The sequence below is a fragment of the Salvelinus fontinalis genome, chromosome 20, assembly GCF_029448725.1.
Source record: "Salvelinus fontinalis isolate EN_2023a chromosome 20, ASM2944872v1, whole genome shotgun sequence".
Lineage (NCBI taxonomy): Eukaryota > Metazoa > Chordata > Actinopteri > Salmoniformes > Salmonidae > Salvelinus > Salvelinus fontinalis.
In genome coordinates this window covers 25,574,680-25,594,883 of record NC_074684.1, presented here as the reverse complement: position 1 = coordinate 25,594,883, position 20,204 = coordinate 25,574,680, and the positions used below count along the sequence as shown (strand labels likewise).

The following is a 20,204-nucleotide window of genomic DNA, read 5'->3' as shown; positions in this document are numbered from 1 at the left end:
TTGAATCTGATCATGAAACAGTGGTGTGAGTTCTCACATGCTCCGGTTCAGTAATATTCGTATTTTTATTATTTTTCTTGCTAAAGTAACTGCCGCTATAGCTCAGGCTGAGATATGGGTGAATCTATATTGTTGCCCAGGCTTGGTTTTAGGTGGAAGAGCCTCAATCTTCATATATTAATTTTCATTTTCTTATGTATAAAGGACGAGGCTATTGAGTGGCAATGCAGACTTAAGAGTCTACATTGGAATGTTGAAATCCCCTGCATGTTAGCTAGTGGGAAAACCCCCTTTTGGATCTTTACATGTTTAATTTTTGGGTTTAATATAGTTAGAGTTCAGGGTTCATATCGTTTGTTTATGCTCGGTGAGATTGAAGAGAGTTCAACACATGGAAAAAGGTACCACCCCATTTTTACGGTGGGATTCAGTCTGAATATGAAACGGTCAAAGTGCAATGGCAGGTAACACACTGCGGGTATGTACATGGAACATTAGAGGGAGCCATAATCCCATTAAAAGGAAGAAGGTACTGTCGTTTTTGAAAAAATAAAATATTGATATTGCCCTGTTGCAAGAAACTCATTTGGATGATAAGGAGCATCTGAAATTATAACAAGGGGGGTTTGGTCAAGTGTTTTTCTCATCATTTACATCCAGAAGTAGAGGTGTAGCAATTCTTGTGAAAAATAACTTACCACTTAAGGTCTTGAATTGTGTGAAAGATAAATTTGGTCGCTTTGTTATAATTAATGGTACTTTACAAGGGCAGAAAATCTCCATAATGAATATTTACTTTCCCCCTGCCCACCCCCCTGATTTCCTCACTAAGGTATTTCTAGACTTTTCAGAATTAAACTCAGACACTGCAGTGGTTGGAGGAGATTTTAATTGTTTGTTGAACCCCCTTATTGATAAGTTTCCCAGCGGTATAGCTTCACTCTCTCCTCGAGCTAAGTCACTTAAAGCTATTTGTGATGATCTGGGGTATGCGGATGTTTGGAGAACTTTTCACCCCTCCAACAGAGAGTTCACTTTTTTCTCTGCACCTCATGGATGTCAGACTAGAATAGATTACTTTTTTATGCCCAGGACGTCTTTGCAGTCTGTTTTATCCGCTAGGATAGGAAGTATAGTCATATCTGATCATGCGGAGGTGATCCTGGACATAAAACTCAACGGGGCATTCAATCTGTCAAGACATTGGAGGTTGAATACAACCATCCTTAAAGACCATACGTTCACATCATATTTTATTACAGAGTTTAAAGCATTTTTCTCTATTAACTCTCAATCAACAGATAATCCCTCGCTCCTTTGGGAAACCTGTAAAGCGTACGCCAGGGGTCTGATTATGTCATACACAGCCACTAAGAGGCGGAAAAAGCGTGAAAAGCAAAAAAGGTTAGAGGGTGAATTGGGAACTAAAGAGAAGGACTACATTAAAACTCCCACGCCTGCCCTATTAAAGGAAATATCAGTTCTTAGATCAACGTTGGAATCTCTCCTAACACAGGACGCTGAAAAGAAAATGGGATTTGTCAGGCAAAAGCTATATGAACATGGCGATAAGCCAGGAAAGTACTTGGCGTACCTAGCTAAAAAGAGAGCTGACTCACAGTCAATTGCTACTATTACCGATTCGGATGGCAATCATTTATATGAAAATAAATTGATAAATGACTCATTTAAGACATTTTATGCAAATCTTTATGCCTCAGAACTGCCAAATGACGCACCCAAATTAATGGAGAATTTATTTTCTAAGATTGAGCTCCCTACTATCTCCGAAGAACAGAGGTCTCTCCTTAATGCCCCTATCACCGAGGAAGAGATAATGTTCGCAATTAAGAATCTGCAAAACGGTAAGGCTCCAGGACCAGACGGGTTTGGTAGTGAATTCTATAAAGAGTTTCATGGCCTGATCCTTGAGCCATTGCGTGATATGTTTAACCACTCATTTTCAAATGACCAGCTCCCTCAAACGTTGAGGGAAGCCAACATATCACTTATTCTTAAAAAGGGAAAATGTCCAGAGTCTTGTTCCTCGTACAGACCAATTTCCCTTCTGAATGTGGATAGAAAATTACTTTCTAAAATTCTAGCCACAAGATTAGAGGACTCACTGCCACTAATTGTGAAAGGAGACCAAACTGGCTTTATTAAGGGCCGTAAGTCGTGCAACAATGTCAGGCGGCTTCTTAATGTAATTCAAGCCTACCGACAAAGTGCTAGGGATGGTCTTGTGCTCTCCCTAGATGCTGAGAAAGCATTTGATCGTGTGGAGTGGTCTTACCTACTCTTTGCTCTAAATAAATTTGGTCTAGGGGACAACTTTATAAAATGGGTGAAAGTTTTATATGATGATCCTCAGGCTGCTGTCCTTACTAATGGGCTAAGGTCAAATAGCTTCTCTATATACAGAGGTACCAGACAGGGCTGCCCTTTGTCCCCCCTCCTATTTGCACTCGCTATGGAACCACTGGCCGAGGCCATCAGGGTAACGCCTGCTATACAGGGGCTGCTCATTGGTGATGTTCACCATAAAATAAGCTTGTATGCTGATGATGTCCTGATATTCATCTCTAATCCCGAGACCTCAACTACATCTCTTATTAATATTATTCAATTATTCAGCGAATTCTCAGGCTACAAGATTAACTTAACTAAATCAGAGGCTATGCCACTTGGTAGCCTTCACTCTGTACCTAATACTTCTCCCCCCTTCCCTTTTAAATGGTCTCCCTCAGGCTTTACGTATCTGGGTATATTTGTAACTCCTAAATTCCAGCAAATGTACAAAGCCAATTTTGTTCCCTTGTTTGATACAATAAGACATGATCTGGAGCGCTGGAACTCTCTCCCGATTTCTTGGTTGGGTAGAATATCCCTCTTGAAAATGAACATTTTACCTAGACTACTTTACCCAATCCAAATGATCCCAGTATTACTCTCCAATAAGATAATAAAGGATGTAAATGGATGGCTAAGTTCCTTCATATGGAGTAAACGCAAGCCAAGGCTTAAGATGGCAATATTGCAGCTGCCAAGTTCTATGGGGGGCTTGGATCTGCCCAATATCAGGTTCTATCAGTGGTGTGCACACCTATGTTATATTTCTGATTGGATCACAAACGATGACTCCTCTATTTGGTTAGACATTGAGACTTCTCTTTCAAAATACCCCTTACAGGATCTTTTATTTTTCAGAAGTTTCAAGTCTGCAGAAGATCACTGCAATAATCCTATTACACTTAACACACTCAAGGTTTGGAGGTCAGTTCAGCGCTTCCTGGGAAGGTCCAAACTAACCTCTGCTCTTACACCAATTCTTAACAACCCAGATTTTGGTCCAGGATTGCTGGATGCTGGCTTTAACTTTTGGCTTAATAAGGGCATACGCAGACTGAATGATTTATTTGCTGATAAGATTCTATTGTCATTTGAGCAGATGGTGGAGAAATATCGACTCCCAAAGCAGGACTTTTTCCGCTTCCTACAAGTAAGACATTATATTGTGAAGAGCACCACCTTAATTGGTAACCCTGATATGTCTGTCATTGAGAGAATGCTTTTTTTTCCACAAAGGAAAATGTTTGTAAGTCTGTTTTATGATGCTTTAAGGTCCTTTCCTGCTGTCGACACACAGAGGGTGAAACAAGTGTGGGAGAAAGAATTGTCTGTGACTATTGACGAAGAGATGTGGGAGGACATTTGGAGATATGCAAAAACAATATCTATATGTAATCGTACTAAAGCAATCCAATTAAGAATAATACACAGATTGCATATATCCCCAAATCGCAGACATGCCTTTAGCCCCTCTTCCTCTTCTCCTCAGTGTCTTAAATGCAAAACTGATACAGGCACCCTAACACATTGTTTATGGTCATGTACCAAAATACAACGATACTGGTCTGGTGTTCTGCAAGAAATTGAAAAGATCCTAGGGGTTGATCTAGAATTGGACCCAGTTTCGTTACTGTTAGGTCTCCCTAGTAGGCATGTTACTTCTGTGAGTAAGAGGAGGCTTTACAACATCCTTACCTTTGCTGCAAGGAAAAACATCCTTTTACGGTGGATTAGTGATAAGGTTCCTTCTATTAAAGATTGGCATAAGATACTTTCTGAATGGGTGCCTCTGGAATATCTGACATGTACATTGCATTCTAAAACAGATCAGTTCTACAAAGTGTGGGAACCCTATCTAAATTACCTAGAACCTGAGGTATCAGCTATTATGCTGCAAGGATTCTCTTAGAATGGTGGTGATCTATGTATTCAGAATTACACTATGTTCCATGTGTGGAACCTAACTTCTTAGTTTAAACCGAGCTTTTTTTGTTTAATTTCTGTTTGTAAGTTTGTTTAAAATGTGTGTATTGAGAGACGCAATGATGGGGATAGGGTGGGAGAAGCGGGGGGAGGAGGATGGTGTGCGTATGTGTGTGTATGTATATGTATATGTGTATATATATATGTATGCGCAGGTATGTGTAGGCGGGTGCTGTTTTTCTTTGTTGTTTTTTTTTGCCTCGTCTCTGTTGTTGTATCTCTTTAATATGGGTGAAAATTGTGAAATTCCAATAAAAATACTGTTAAAAAAAAAAAAAAAGTTGTTGAGGGAGATAAAAGTCTCCAACTTCAGAGATTTTTGCAATTCGTTCCAGTCGCAGGCAGCAGAGAACTGGAAGGAAAGGCGTCCAAATAAGGTTTTGGCTTTAGGGATGATCAGTGAGATACACCTGCTGGAGCGCGTGCTACGGGTGGGTGTAGCCATCGTGACCAGTGAACTGAGATAAGGCGGCACTTTACCTAGCATAGCCTTGTAGATGACCTGGAGCCAGTGGGTCTGACGACGAACATGGAGCGAGGGCCAGCCGACTAGGGCATACAGGTCGCAGTGGTGGGTCGTATAAGGTGCTTTAGTAACAAAACGGATGGCACTGTGATAAACTGCATCCAGTTTGCTGAGTAGAGCATTGGAAGCTATTTTGTAGATGACATCGCCGAAGTCGAGGATCGGTAGGATAGTCAGTTTTACTAGGGTAAGTTTGGCGGCGTGAGTGAAGGAGGCTTTGTTGCGGAATAGAAAGCCGACTCTAGATTTGATTTTGGATTGGAGATGTTTGATATGAGTCTGGAAGGAGAGTTTGCAGTCTAGCCAGACACCTAGGTACTTATAGATGTCCACATATTCTAGGTCGGAACCGTCCAGGGTGGTGATGCTAGTCGGGCGTGCGGGTGCAGGCAGCGAACGGTTGAAAAGCATGCATTTGGTTTTACTAGCGTTTAAGAGCAGTTGGAGGCCACGGAAGGAGTGTTGTATGGCATTGAAGCTCGTTTGGAGGTTAGATAGCACAGTGTCCAAGGAAGGGCCGGAAGTATACAGAATGGTGTCGTCTGCGTAGAGGTGGATCAGGGAATCGCCCGCAGCAAGAGCAACATCATTGATGTATACAGAGAAAAGAGTCGGCCCGAGAATTGAACCCTGTGGTACCCCCATAGAGACTGCCAGAGGACCGGACAACATGCCCTCCGATTTGACACACTGAACTCTGTCTGCAAAGTAGTTGGTGAACCAGGCAAGGCAGTCATTAGATAAACCGAGGCTACTGAGTCTGCCGATAAGAATATGGTGATTGACAGAGTCGAAAGCCTTGGCCAGGTCGATGAAGACGGCTGCACAGTAATGTCTTTTACCGATGGCGGTTATGACATCGTTTAGTACCTTGAGCGTGGCTGAGGTGCACCCGTGACCGGCTCGGAAACCGGATTGCACAGCGGAGAAGGTACGGTGGGATTCGAGATGGTCAGTGATCTGTTTGTTGACTTGGCTTTCAAAGACCTTAGATAGGCAGGGCAGGATGGATATAGGTCTGTAACAGTTTGGGTCCAGGGTGTCTCCCCCTTTGAAGAGGGGGATGACCGCGGCAGCTTTCCAATCCTTGGGGATCTCAGATGATACGAAGGAGAGGTTGAACAGGCTGGTAATAGGGGGTGCGACAATGGCGGCGGACAGTTTCAGAAATAGGGGGTCCAGATTGTCAAACCCAGTTGATTTGTATGGGTCCAGGTTTTTCAGCTCTTTCAGAACATCTGCTATCTGGATATGGGTAAAGGAGAAGCTGGGGAGGCTTGGGCGAGTAGCAGCGGGGGGGGGGGGGGGGGGGGGGGGCTGTTGGCCAAGGTTGGAGTCGCCAGGAGGAAGGCATGGCCAGCCATTGAGAAATGTTTGTTGAAGTTATCGATTATCACGGACTTATCAGTGGTGACCGTGTTACCTAGCCTCAGTGCAGTGGGCAGCTGGGAGGAGGTGCTCTTGTTTTCCATGGACTTTACAGTATCCCAGAACTTTTTGGAGTTAGAGCTACAGGATGCAAATTTCTGCTTGAAAAAGCTGGCCTTTGCTTTCCTGACTGACTGTGTGTATTGGTTCCTGACTTCCCTGAACAGTTGCATATCGCGGGGGCTCTTCGATGCTATTGCAGTTCGCCACAGGATGTTTTTGTGCTGGTCGAGGGCAGTCAGGTCTGGAGTGAACCAAGGGCTATATCTGTTCTTGGTTCTGCATTTTTTGAACGGAGCATGCTTGTTTAATATGGTGAGGAAGTAACTTTTAAAGAATGACCAGGCATCCTCAACTGACGGGATGAGGTCAATATCCTTCCAGGGTACCCGGGCCAGGTCGATTAGAAAGGCCTGCTCGCAGAAGTGTTTTAGGGAGCGTTTGACAGTGGTGAGGGGTGGTCGTTTGACCGCGGACCCGTGGCGGATACAGGCAATGAGGCAGTGATCGCTGAGATCTTGATTGAAGACAGCAGAGGTGTATTTGGAGGGCAAGTTGGTCAGGATAATGTCTATTAGGGTGCCCATGTTTACGGATTTAGGGTTGTACCTGGTGGGTTCCTTGATGATTTGTGTGAGATTGAGGGCATCAAGCTTAGATTGTAGGACTGCCGGGGTGTTAAGCATATCCCAGTTTAGGTCACCTAACAGAACAAACTCTGAAGCTAGATGGGGAGCGATCAATTCACAGATGGTGTCCAGGGCACAGCTGGGAGCTGAGGGGGGTCGGTAGCAGGCGTCAACAGTGAGAGACTTATAAAATAATTATACTGTAGGCTACTACCATACATTATAAAACATGTGCTCAAAACATTTTAAAAAGTTTATTAACCCTAACATCATACAATGTATCGTGTCATATGTGATTGATCGATGGTATGAACAACTACCATGAATATCATTTGTTTGCTTAGTTATTTCCACATTACAAATCACCTTGGCAATAAACATTTCAATGCACAATCATCAACCACTGTTTTCCTAATGTCACAGCAATGGTATTTTCTAATGACGTGTCAGTGAATGAACCTTACCTACAGTACAGTCGAGGTGCAAAACAGATGTAGTTGTGATGTCGCTTAGGCTGCATTTAGACAGGTAGCACAACTTCCAAATTGGTATTTTGACCAATCACATATCTTTTGACATCAGATATTTTTCAGAACTGATCTGATTCGTCAAAAGATCAGAATTTGGCTACCTGTCTAAACATAGCCTGAGACCAGAGAACTGGAACCAATTGGAGCATTTATCAAAATTGTTATTAGCAGTCCTTGTGCTTCAAAGTGCATAAGAACCACATTTTCCAAAAACATTGACCTTTATAGAAATAAAGAGAGAAAGGGAAAAAGAGAGAGAAGCTTTATAATAACACCACATTATTTTGGGCAGAATTATAATTTCCAAGTAAACAATGGATGCATGTTTTAAAGCACATAGTGTAAAATGAGATGCAGAAACATTTTTTCAAGGCACAATTTTGGGATTACTTTTTAAATGGATCAAGCCCATATCAGCATGCTTTTCTTTTGCCATGATATAATTAAGGGGGTTCTTTTTTTCTTGTTATTTTTTATTTGACAAACAGTGCATTAACATCACAACACTGTCAGCTCGATACATGGCCATTTGATGTGTTTACATGAAAGCAGAATGTCTTGATGAGCATGTTAGACTGAAAACATCAATACAACATGAAGGGGGTTATAGTACACAGGGAAAAGAGGTATCTTGTTCAAACGGAAGGGAATCACATTTTGTTTGTTTTCTAACAGTTTTTATAGACGTGCAAGATAAAGCAATGCTAATTACATTACGAAAGAACTTCCAGAATCCCCCCGGCCTGATGACAAGGACTAACCAGCGGAGGTTGCTATCAAACTCTACAGTCTACTAAAATTAGAGTAAAAATAAGAAAAAAGGCACATATACAGTGGCAAGTCCGTCTTCCTTTGTGAGTCCTGTTTTTGAGTCTGTGTGTTGTCGAGAGGCTAGCAGCAGAGTGGCGTTGTGCGGTTGGTTGCTGCACTCTCAGATGGTTTCTTCTCATTGGCCTACTGGTCGGTTGCCGTGACGAGTTCAAACCACTGCCTCAGTGCGTCGCTCAGGGTCTCTGGCAAGGCGTTGACGTCCCTCAATATCACGTAGAAGGGGAAGGGGAACTCCTCCATGTAGGAGCGGATCTCAGGCATCTCTCCTGGACCTTTGAAGACGGGCACCTTGATGTCCAGAATGGAGTCCTGTAGAAAAATGACAGGAAATGTCAAAAGGAATATTGTGGAATATTTCCAGGATATTTCAATATGAATATCATATCTCAGTGACTTGACCATTCACATAAACACATGCAACTTCTATTGGGCTGTATCATGTAAATTACAGTAAAACCTTGCATTTACTATCCACAGTCCTTGCTACATAACATGGATTCCATCTAAACCAACAAAGTCCTTTACCCTGGAGTTGGGGTTGTCAAGCACCACGAAGATGACAAAGACTTTGGCGCTGCGAGCCGCCTGCACGGCAGCCGTCACCCTGTCCTTCCCCTCCAGGAAGAGCCCCCTGCCGTCCGACACGATGAGCAGCAGCTGGGCCGTCTCTGTTGAGGGGAGGGAGGGAGAGAGATGGGAGGGAAAAAAAGAGCACAGGATGAGGGGGAGGCGGTCAGTTTACACTGGCACCACAATGGCCCTGGGTGTCTGCTTACAGGTTCCAGTCCTCTGGGCCGCAGAGGGAGAGCAGTGAGAGCCCTGATACCAGCTCTGCACTGTGATCCTCAGCGCGGCTCCACAGAGGACATGTTAGCTTCACCAGGGGCACTGTAGCAGGAACAATACTCTGCCTTTGACTAACAGTACTGGGGCTCTGCTCCCTACCAACACACTGCTCCACTCAGGGCTTGTTTGTTGGACATCAGATACTACCAGGGCATGGACCCCAAAGCCTCAGAGGACAATGTAATCAGCTGACATTCTTGCATATGTCTCAACCCATTACTGTAAGGAATAGTGGGATCTAGGGGACTAGGGGAAGCCATTCTCGCTTATAGTAATCATACTAAACCTTCCACCCAGTAGAGTACCTGTGTTCATGGATCCAAGGCTGTGCTGCTTGGCTGCTACAAACATGTTGGCTGAGGTCTCCAGGAACTAAAGGATATTAGAGCACAATGTGGGAGTCAGTCTCAGACGGAAAAAAATCTGTCTCAAAGAGTATTTTGGGGGGAGATCTGTTGAACAATATTACAGTAAAGAACAGGCCTGAAAGTGGTTCAAATCAAAACTAAAGAGTGTAAAAATGAAGGAAGAAGGAAAGGAATTCCCACCTGGGCTATCCTGGTCTTTTTCTGCTGGAACTGACAGAGCCTCAGTATCCTAGCACCTGACTGATCGTTGAACGGTTGTTGGAACGGGTGGAGAAGCTGCACTGTCTCTCCAAAGCTGAGGGGGGCAAACCAAAACATTCCACACATCATCATGTTATCTCACTGTCAGGGGAAGAGAAACACCTGGACATCCATATTAATGTATTTTCAGTGACTGCTCCTCTCACCTGCACACAGACACCTGCCCAACCTCCAGGAGAGTGAGAGCGTTGACGATCACAGACAGGGATTCAAAGGCCAGCTGTGAGGCACAGGAGACAGAGGTGAGACATTGTGTTTTTCCCCATGTGGCACCCTATTCCCTATATAGTGCACTACTTTTGACCAGAGACTTTTGAGCCACAGTCTAAACTAGTGCACTCTAAAGGGAATAGCGTGCCATTTAGAACTCACACATAGTTCCTGCAACACTGATTGCAAGGTTGTCTCCACTCATCCCTCTGTGAAGCGACCTACCTGTTTTGAGTGGTTGTCCACCATGCTGGAGGAGTCGTCCACGGCCAGACAGATCTGATACTCTCTCTTGCTGGGCTTGGTTCTCCTCAGCCAGATCTTGTCTTTACGGAACTGACTGGCGATGTAGGGGATCACCTTCCGCATGTTCAGACGCTTTCCTGTGCGGAAGTCTCCTCTGTGGCAGAGAGAAAACAGAATAAGAGATGAGCTAATATTTGTTGGAAATTAAAAAGGAGGATCTTTCAAATGAAAAATAAATGAATTCATAGGAAAGGTTACAGAAGCCTGTTCCTGCTCCGGTCTGCGTTTTGTCTGATGGCTGATCAGTGGCCATGCTCCATGAATGATCTTCTAGGGGTTGCGGTAGGTACTCACTTGAGCTTGGCCGCCTGCGTGGGCTCTAGGATGAGGCGGAGCTGCTCACACAGCTGCTGGGACAGGGCCGAGGTCAACGTTTGGTACTGGTGCCACATGGCTGCCGCTGCACTCTCCTATAGGGAAAGATATTAGCAGGAGCAACACACAGAGATCTGAACTTCTGCAGGTAGGTCATGGGAATAACGCATAACAGGGTAAATAGTATCCGGTAATATTTATGTATTAGCAGAACATCCAAAGTGTTGGTACCTCCTCCCGGTCTCCAGGGGCCTGTTTCATCCAGGCCTCCAGCTGCAGCTCCATCTCCCTCCTCAGCTCCTCTGGGTCGCGGACTGGGTTCTGGACGGACACACACATTCAGCTAATCTTATACAGAGTGCTCCAGTGCTTTCTGACTGGGTTTTTTCTTTATTACTAGAGCCCTAAGCAGATCTCTGATCAGATCTCTGGTACCTGCAGAGTGTTCATTAGCAGCTCTGGGACAGTGTGGATGGTAGACTCTGTGCTCCTCTCTGGGCGCTCCTCGTCACTGTGACCCTGTGTGTCCTTTGGCCTCTCCTCGTCTTCCTCATGCTGCCTCAGAGCCTCCAGCTCTCCACTGTCCAGACCTGATGGGGGAAATTACACAGTAAGACACACAAACAACAGGCAAACACACAAGCACCCACACACAGGTGTAGACAGTGAGAGGAGATGGATAGAGCACCTTTCTGTGACGCTCTGGTCGAGTCCAGCTGCTCTGGCTTCAACTCCTGTGCATCAACAGCCCGCAGGTCCTCTTCCTGCTCCTCTGTATCCATTGCAATGTCGTCGTCCTCTTGGTCCTCATCTTGTGGGGCTCCGTCTGGTTTCTGCTGGTCTGCACTGGCAACATCTGTCAACAGCAGAGACAAGAGGCTCAGTGAAAGGGCTCTTATAATAGCTTAGAAGCAAAGGCTTCTTATCTTGTACTATCATCTTCTTAGGGAGATGAACTGGTATGGCATATCTGCTCTGTGGTGTGATTGGTGCCTGACCGTATGTCTGTGTGTCGTAGGCCATCTCTCCCTGTTTAATATGCTCGTACAGGTCTGACTCCTGCTGGGCCTGAGTCTGTTTGTTCTCCAACATCTTCTCCGTAGTGCTTTCCACCGTGCGTAGACGCTTGTTGATTCGCTCGTTGTAGTCGCCCGTCGAACGCTCGTTATCAGCCTGCCCCGGCTTCCTTTTGAAGCTCTGGAACAGCCAGGTCAGCATAAGAACAAATTTAGAAATATATAGCTCATCTTAAAACACAAAACAGAATTTGATCACGGTTTAAAATGTTTCAGATTCACTAGAAAACATTATCTCAAAAACACACGGTAGAGATTTTTAGACCTGTGTCTTGCTCGCTTTCTGAGAAGACATCCTTGCCATGAGTTTGGACTCGTGTCCCTCCGACTGGCTGGCATCAGCCGCTCCACTACCACGCTCCTGGACAACACAAGAGGGTCAATGTGTGCCTGCCAAATAACAAATTTACATCGGCTGTAAATGGGTATGGGTTTCTACTTCTTTAGCTTGGTCTCTCTGGGATGCGTCCCCTGCCAGCTCCACAGCGGTCTCACTCTGGACGTTCTTCTCTCCTGTCTGACCGGCTGTGTTGTGCTCCTTCCTCTCTGCCGATTCTGGCTGCTCCTCATCCTCACCCTCCCCTTCCTCCTCCTGTGGGCAATGAAGAAAAAAGGCGTTAAACACTCAACTAGCAAAGCATTCTGTTCTAGGTACACCTGGGCTACAAGGTGCTTAAAGCATTAAACACGCTGATAATCTCACTTTTCACAGTGGGAGGCAGTTCCTTCTCTTGCTAGAACAAAAGCGGTACCTGCTGCATGCTGAACCAGTAGCAACGAACCTACCGATTCTACGTGTAGAATCGCAATGCTTGTCAGTGGCCAACAACTTGACTTCGAGCCAATCAGAGAGCACAAAACCCACGTGGGGGACACAACACAAAAAAAGGAAAAAAATATGGCATTTTCTCCTACATCCATGGATGAGCCAGTCACACGTCATATGCAAATTAGGTTATGGGACGGTAGCTAGCTAAGTGCACAGACGCAATGCACACAACACTAAATACTTCCTCCAAGCTAGCTAACCACCATAGCTAGTATTGATATTATAATTAGATCCCAATGGATTAGCTACGTTCCATGAAACAGCTGCCTGTGTTAGCTGCCGAGTTAGTGCAGTGTCCTTAGCTAGCTAGCTATGTTACACTAGCTAGCGAATATGCTAACGTTAGCTAGCTAGCTAAACATTTGGCTATGGGCTGGCACTGGGATTATGGAGAGTGAATTAAATAGTTTTTTGTCATCTTCGTAAGGAGTCATCTAGCTGTGGCCATCTGGCTAGTACCAACAAGGGTTTTCCACAAAATAACAACATTAGCGCAGAGAGCTTGAAATTTAGACCATAAGCAACACGCAAGGATATGCATTGCCAAACAACGCTACTGCCACCTTCTGGTTTGGAGTATTTTAACAAGGCTGAGTAGCTGACGACATCCAAGGTCTTTGCTGTATGAACACAAAAAAGATAGCACCTCTGAACAGAGTGTTGACAGTCTAAGTACCGTCGGCAGGCAAATGTTTGACAATCCTACCAGTGTGTCTGAGCTTTAAAGTGAAGCTCCACTCAAAAACTATATTTTGGTATATTCTTTTCAATAGTACACTGTTGACACAGGCCCAAAATTATTTGTCAGCAGTCAAGTTCTCAAGATATTGGACTTTCAAGAAGCAAAGTGTCACCGGCCACACCATCATTATGATGCAAGGAAAGAGAAGTCAAACTACCTTTGGTTTCTGGCCTTCGTTTGTAGGGATGGCCACATCCTCCTCTTTCCCTGCCTCTTGTCCTTTGTCCTTCTCCTCATCCTCTGCCTCCTCTGTTTGTTCTCCTCCTCCCTCTTCCTCCTCTGTTTGTTTTCCTCCTCCCTCTTCCTCCTCAGTCTTGGGTTCCTGGCCTTCTTCCTCTCCTTGTTTGTCTGTCTGATCCTCCTCCAGCTCCATTGGCGTCTTGTCAATGTCAAACGGGTTTTCCTCTGGAGGAGAAAGAAACTAAATTGTCACACACTGATGCTCTGGTGTCTCCACCGGTTCCTCTACTCCCTTATTCTTTAATTATTTTATTTAGTGACAAGATATCAGGACAAAAAAAGTTTCCTCTTCCAGATATACAATTGACCCCTGAGGCCTCACCGTCTCCCTCTCCCTCGTCCCCGGCCTGGTCCTCCTCCTGGTCCAGATTGAGTTCATCAGGCAGGTCCATGGCCTCCGGGTCAGGCTTCTTCTCCTGCTTCCCATGATACGGGTCCACCTCGTTCTCATCAAACTCTCGCTGGAACACAGATACTCAAATCAGACGCTAATCTAGCACTCCTGCTAAAACACACCCAATTACAGCCTGAGATGTGTTGAGTAAAGTGCAGAAAAAAGCCCCTTGCAATGCCAGGGATTATCTGTGTGACGCAACATTGATACGCTCAGTAAAGTATATATGCATATATTTTCAGTGAAAGCTTACCTCGTCCCCTTGTTCATGGATCTTCTCCTTTTCCTCCTCGTCCAACTGTTCGTCTTTGTCGTCTTTGTTCTTGTTGTCTTTATTGGGGTCCGCTGCATCCAGGTTGTCATCCTTGGCTACCAGCTCTGATTCCCCCTGAAGAAACCACAAAAGAGCATAATTAGTGAAATGGTCCTACTAGAAGCAGCAGATACTGCCCTTTCTCACATTTGAACCCTCTTTTCTGATCCTTCCTCTCCGTACCTGGTCCATTCCTTGGCCTGACTCTTCCTCCTTGTCACTGCCCTCCTCCTCTTCCTCATCATCACCCCACATCCTCTCATCCAGCGTGTCCGTTTGGCCCTCGCCCAGGTCGCCCATCTTCTTATCCAGATCGTCATCCTCCTCTTTGTCAGACTCCTCCACGTCATCCTCACCTGAAAAGGCACAACGAAGAGAGCTTTGAGATGCGAGACCAGGGTCGGGTTCATTAGGGCATGCAATGGAAAACGGTTTGAAATGTTTTGCAACAGATAATGAAAATGAGTGTTTCTTATTGGACAAATTCCAGGTAGGCCCTCCCTGTGTCTATTTTCTTCCATTTGGTGCCTAATGAACATAACCCGGGAGCGTGATCAGACTCCCATGATGCTGTGTGTTAAGAGTTCTGTCCACCCACCTGGCTCTTGCTGGTCTCCATCATGCATCTGACCGTCAAAGTCCTCGGACATCTCGATAGCGTTATCCTCCTCGTCAATGTTCTTCTTGTCAGGTTCCTCCTCTTTCTTCTCCTGGCCTTCCTGGAAAGTGTCCTCCACCTACGACAGAAAACGTAACATTTTTGCAAAACTTTATACATTTTTACTGAGTAATGCATTGATGTCAGTAGGAGACCAAGTGAAAATTCAACTTAAGTGGAAGTTAGGATTCACCCCTTCATGAGCAATGCTACTCAAATAACATAGATCTTAGTGTCTGCACTGTATTGCAATTCTTGTAGGAAGCATCACCTGTTCTTCGTTCTCGATCTTGTCGCTGACGTCTTTGGTGCCCTCTCCCTCGCCGATGCCACCGCCCTCGTAGTCGTGGAACTCTGTGGCCCCCTCTCCATCCCCTCCCTCCAACTCCTGGGGGAGGCAGAAACCCTGCAGGACAAGACAATAAGGCAAATCAGCATAGAAAAACAGTGGCTGTACAGTAGCACCATTGCAGCTTAGGTGACTTACCCAAACAGTAGAAATAAAGAGCTACTGAAACTACAGGTTGTTCTAAGACCTTTCACTGCTAACGTTTTTTCAACATGTATTTGTGCTCGTGTTCGAAAACAGATCCAAGTACAGGGGTTGCATACAGTACCTTCTGGGCTAACTCAGTGAAGATGCCGGCCAGGACAGAGAGCAGTTTCCCAGTGCTCCTGTGGGCTCCCAGTGACACAGCCAGGTAGTAGCATACCAGCTCCGAGTACAGCCCCAGCATGGGGTCTAGACGCACCAGCAGCCTGCAAGCCTCACTCAGCTCCTAAACACAACACGCAGGACAAAGAAGGAAGACAGAGGGTCACTGGTGATATATTCTGAATATCATGAGATCATGATAAAGCAATCTGAAACAGCAGGACATCATCATTCAGAAAAACTCAGGAGAAAGAATGATGAACTCCTTGGCATTACCCACAAAATCGTAGAGTTGCAAGGCGTTTCAGTGGTGGTTGTGCATCTCCATTCCACTAGAGGGTGGTATAGGCTACAGTGTATGCTGTGTGACTACTGTACCTGAAGCTGCTGAGGTGGACAGGAGTCTCGGTGGACTCGGAGTCTCTCCAGTAGCTGTACCAGCGTGTCGCTGACCTCCCCCAGGGAGAGAGACGCCACCTCTGCTCCCAACTCCTCTTCCAGCAGACGGCTCAGGTGACCAGGCTTCAGCAGGTCCTCCTGGGGCTCCTCCTCCTCCTCACCTTCTGGAACTGGCAGATACAACAGGAAATTACATCATTCTCCATCAAAGGTCGCGACTCGCAGAACACTAGGATTTATCATGTTAACGCATCTTGGCCCAGTCGTACTCTGGCATTCTTGGGATAGCTCTTTTTGACAGCTTGTTCTTCGACAGTTCTCCAACAATAACCACACAAGCATACAAGGCATTAAAAAAGCGTTTCTTTATGGACAAGTTCAGAATGTCCCTCCCAGTTTCAGTCTGTTTTCTTCCATTTGGTGCCTAGTGAATACGACCCAGGTGTGTTATTGGAGGCAGACAGCAGGGGTGACTCCTCACCTCTCTTGGTGTCTGTCTGCTGTTCTCTCAACTGCTCCCCATCCTTTCTCTTCACCAGGGTCTGCACGGCAACCAGCACAGTGTTGATGGCCTTCTCCAGCTCAGCAGAGAACTCGGAATGGAATGTTTGCTGGTAACCTGCAGAAAGAGAGGGAAAATTATTTTGCCAATGTAATAACACTGTAATAACATTGTAACAGTGTAATACCATTGGAATGGAAGTATAATAGAATTGTAACAGTGTAATACCATTGGAATACAAATGTTTCTATGATGGGTTAGGGTTAGTGTGCTGTCTGGTTGGTTTGATAAGGAATAAGAACTTATTTATACTTTTACTCATAACATATTTTAGCAATTACATTTACCTTTGATAGTTAAGTATATTTTAGCAATTACATTTACTTTTGATACTTAAGTATATTTAAAACCAAATACTTTTACTCAAGTAGTATTTTGCTGGGTGACTTTCACTTTTACTTGAGCATGACAATTGAGTACCTTTTCCACCACTGCTTTAAAGCATTTTGTGACACCTGCTGATGTAAAAAGGTCTTTATAAAATACATTTGACTGATTCATAAAGCATGGTCTGTCTGTTCTCACCTGTGTGTCCGTAGCCCAGGGAGAGTAGCTGTGTCTTCCAGGTGGTGAACTCAGTCAGGCTAGACTCCAGCTCTCCCCTGACGTACTGCAAGCCACGGGTCAGACCAGGCTGGGTGTCAGCCGTGCCCTCTGGGGCGTTGGGGGTGAAGAGCTGCTCCACCATGGGCATCTGTGCCGCCACGGCACCCAGCCGGTCATAGCCAGAGCAACACACAGAGAAGTGGCTCCTGAGGAGGTGAAGAGAAGGAAGGGTTAGCAAATTAAGAGCATCAACAGCAAGGCTATGCTTAAAGCTGCAATATGTAACTTTTGGGGCGACCTAACCAAATTCACATAGAAATGTGTGTTATAGATCTTTCATTCTCATCGAAAGCAAGTCAAAGAAGCGGTATAACTGTTCTATGTGCGCTACTTCTATGCGTCCTGTTCTTAAGTTTCTTTTTTGCATCTTTTACTTTCGGTTTTGTACACCAGCTTAAAACAACTGAAAGTACAATATTTTGTGTTATGGAAAATATATTTCACAGCGATTTAGATGGTACAATGTTTCGTCACAAACTGAAATTAGGCAAACTATTCTAATTTTACAAGCAGGAAATGGCGGTGCATAGTGCATCTTTAAATTGTAAAAAAATCAAACAAGATAAAATGAACTACTGATTTCAATATAGAGGATATCTTAAAAGAAAAGTAATGAAGACAAAAGCTCAATGATCTTTTCTGTGTAATACTATCAGTATTCCTGTGTAATGCTATCTTGTGCTCCTAGGCCTTTACCAGGAGTGCAGCGCCCCCTGTGTGGACTGCAGTGCCACTGCATCCAGCTCCTCTTTCAGGATCTGGGTTTGACCCAACATGTCAACCACACGCCGACTCAGCTGGCTCCAGGCCGGGTCTCCTCTCCTCAGCAGACACCCAGGGGGCTGCCTCTGAGCCGCCATGGGGGACGGGCAACTCAGGGTGGGCTCCCTCTGCCCGTCTACCCCCTCCATCTGCTGGGGGCCATCGGGGCAGCACTGCAGCACCCAGGATAGCTGCTGGAGGAGGGTGGCACACTGCCCTGCCAGGCCCTGGGCCTTAATCACCCAGCCCTGGAGGGAAGCCTGGGGGGGAAGGCCACCCGCATTCTCACTGTGGGACTGGAGGTGAGCCTGGATGCCCTGCACGCTGGCTGTTAGCCTCCTGTATGTGTTTGAGAGAGGATAGAAGCCAAAACGAGTGTGAGAAAGACAACTACAGTTCAAGATACTTATAAATATTATAAGGCGTTGTAGGGAACAGAGTGCCATGTCAGATGCAGCTATATTCAGAGATACTCTATCCAGATGGTAAGTTCTGAGGTGTAAGCTTAAAGGTCATAGGTTAGAGGTTAAGGTTCACCTGAGGTGGACCCACTGCTCTGTGAGCTTGGCCAGGCGTCGCCTTTGTCTGAGCAGCAGCTTGAACAGGTGGGAGGAGAAGCCTCGGCAACGATCAATGTTCCCAATCCCCAGCTCCTGAAAAACAAACAAACACTTCAAAATGTCATACAACAATTTCCAATTGCAGCACAGTTATATTTACTGCGCCAGACACCGTGGAGATTCTATGATAATGGCACGTAATTATACGGTTTAGACCCCATTTAGAAACACAATAACATTTCTCAATTGCAATTGGTCATTTCCTTTCAGTCTCTCACCTTCGCAGCGCTCTGGAGGGCAGTCATCATGGCTGTTCTGCGGGCCCACGAGCGGTAGAAGTACTTCTGACAGCCGTCCCACGCAGCGCTCATCTCAGTAAACAAACTGAAACAGACAGTTCCATGCCACAGTCAACCGCCTACGACCTACTGCACAGCTATTCAATGACCTACTGCACAGCTATTTAATGACCTACTGCACAGCTATTTAATGACCTACTGCACAGCTATTTTAATGACCTACTGCACAGCTATTCAATGACCTACTGCACAGCTATTTTAATGACCTACTGCACAGCTATTTTAATGACCTACTGCACAGCTATTTTAATGACCTACTGCACAGCTATTTTAATGACCTACTGCACAGCTATTTAATGACCTACTGCACAGCTATTCAATGACCTACTGCACAGCTATTTTAATGACCTACTGCACAGCTATTTTAATGACCTACTGCACAGCTATTTTAATGACCTACTGCACAGCTATTTTAATGACCTACTGCACAGCTATTTTAATGACCTACTGCACAGCTATTTTAATGACCTACTGCACAGCTATTCAATGACCTACTGCACAGCTATTTTAATGACCTACTGCACAGCTATTTTAATGACCTACTGCACAGCTATTTTAATGACCTACTGCACAGCTATTTTAATGACCTACTGCACAGCTATTTAATGACCTACTGCACAGCTATTTTAATGACCTACTGCACAGCTATTTTAATGACCTACTGCACAGCTATTTTAATGACCTACTGCACAGCTATTTTAATGACCTACTGCACAGCTATTTTAATGACCTACTGCACAGCTATTCAATGACCTACTGCACAGCTATTTTAATGACCTACTGCACAGCTATTTTAATGACCTACTGCACAGCTATTTTAATGACCTACTGCACAGCTATTTTAATGACCTACTGCACAGCTATTTTAATGACCTACTGCACAGCTATTTAATGACCTACTGCACAGCTATTTTAATGACCTACTGCACAGCTATTTTAATGACCTACTGCACAGCTATTTTAATGACCTACTGCACAGCTATTTTAATGACCTACTGCACAGCTATTTAATGACCTACTGCACAGCTATTCAATGACCTACTGCACAGCTATTTAATGACCTACTGCACAGCTAGCTATTCAATGACCTACTGCACAGCTATTTTAATGACCTACTGCACAGCTATTCAATGACCTACTGCACAGCTATTCAATGACCTACTGCACAGCTATTCAATGACCTACTGCACAGCTATTTTAATGACCTACTGCACAGCTATTTTAATGACCTACTGCACAGCTATTTAATGACCTACTGCACAGCTATTCAATGACCTACTGCACAGCTATTTAATGACCTACTGCACAGCTAGCTATTCAATGACCTACTGCACAGCTATTTTAATGACCTACTGCACAGCTATTCAATGACCTACTGCACAGCTATTCAATGACCTACTGCACAGCTATTCAATGACCTACTGCACAGCTATTCAATGACCTACTGCACAGCTATTTTAATGA

The 20,204-nt window shown here is 45.0% G+C and overlaps 1 protein-coding gene across 3 annotated transcripts in view; it reads right to left on the bottom strand.

The window, feature by feature from the left end:
- Window positions 1-7,153: 7,153 nt before the first annotated feature.
- Window positions 7,154-20,204, bottom strand: part of LOC129817571 (midasin-like) — a 61,561-nt gene continuing 48,510 nt past the window's right edge. For 2 of the 3 annotated variants that reach the window (XM_055872959.1, XM_055872960.1), the window contains exons 76-101: window positions 18,660-18,765; window positions 18,359-18,474; window positions 17,756-18,160; window positions 16,979-17,205; window positions 16,373-16,510; window positions 15,871-16,061; window positions 15,455-15,616; window positions 15,109-15,243; window positions 14,778-14,916; window positions 14,363-14,535; window positions 14,120-14,254; window positions 13,795-13,933; window positions 13,390-13,637; window positions 12,101-12,253; window positions 11,927-12,022; window positions 11,584-11,782; window positions 11,274-11,441; window positions 11,021-11,175; window positions 10,817-10,906; window positions 10,565-10,680; window positions 10,190-10,364; window positions 9,901-9,974; window positions 9,674-9,788; window positions 9,431-9,497; window positions 8,805-8,947; window positions 7,154-8,588 (exon numbers count right to left, since the gene is read on the bottom strand). In XM_055872959.1, the coding sequence (XP_055728934.1) occupies window positions 8,403-8,588; window positions 8,805-8,947; window positions 9,431-9,497; window positions 9,674-9,788; window positions 9,901-9,974; window positions 10,190-10,364; window positions 10,565-10,680; window positions 10,817-10,906; window positions 11,021-11,175; window positions 11,274-11,441; window positions 11,584-11,782; window positions 11,927-12,022; window positions 12,101-12,253; window positions 13,390-13,637; window positions 13,795-13,933; window positions 14,120-14,254; window positions 14,363-14,535; window positions 14,778-14,916; window positions 15,109-15,243; window positions 15,455-15,616; window positions 15,871-16,061; window positions 16,373-16,510; window positions 16,979-17,205; window positions 17,756-18,160; window positions 18,359-18,474; window positions 18,660-18,765 (4,051 nt within the window). In that variant the 3' untranslated portion in view covers window positions 7,154-8,402. Of the gene's footprint in view, window positions 8,589-8,804; window positions 8,948-9,430; window positions 9,498-9,673; window positions 9,789-9,900; window positions 9,975-10,189; window positions 10,365-10,564; window positions 10,681-10,816; window positions 10,907-11,020; window positions 11,176-11,273; window positions 11,442-11,583; window positions 11,783-11,909; window positions 12,023-12,100; window positions 12,254-13,389; window positions 13,638-13,794; window positions 13,934-14,119; window positions 14,255-14,362; window positions 14,536-14,777; window positions 14,917-15,108; window positions 15,244-15,454; window positions 15,617-15,870; window positions 16,062-16,372; window positions 16,511-16,978; window positions 17,206-17,755; window positions 18,161-18,358; window positions 18,475-18,659; window positions 18,766-20,204 lie in introns of those variants that run through there. The other variant, XM_055872961.1, reaches the window with a different exon arrangement.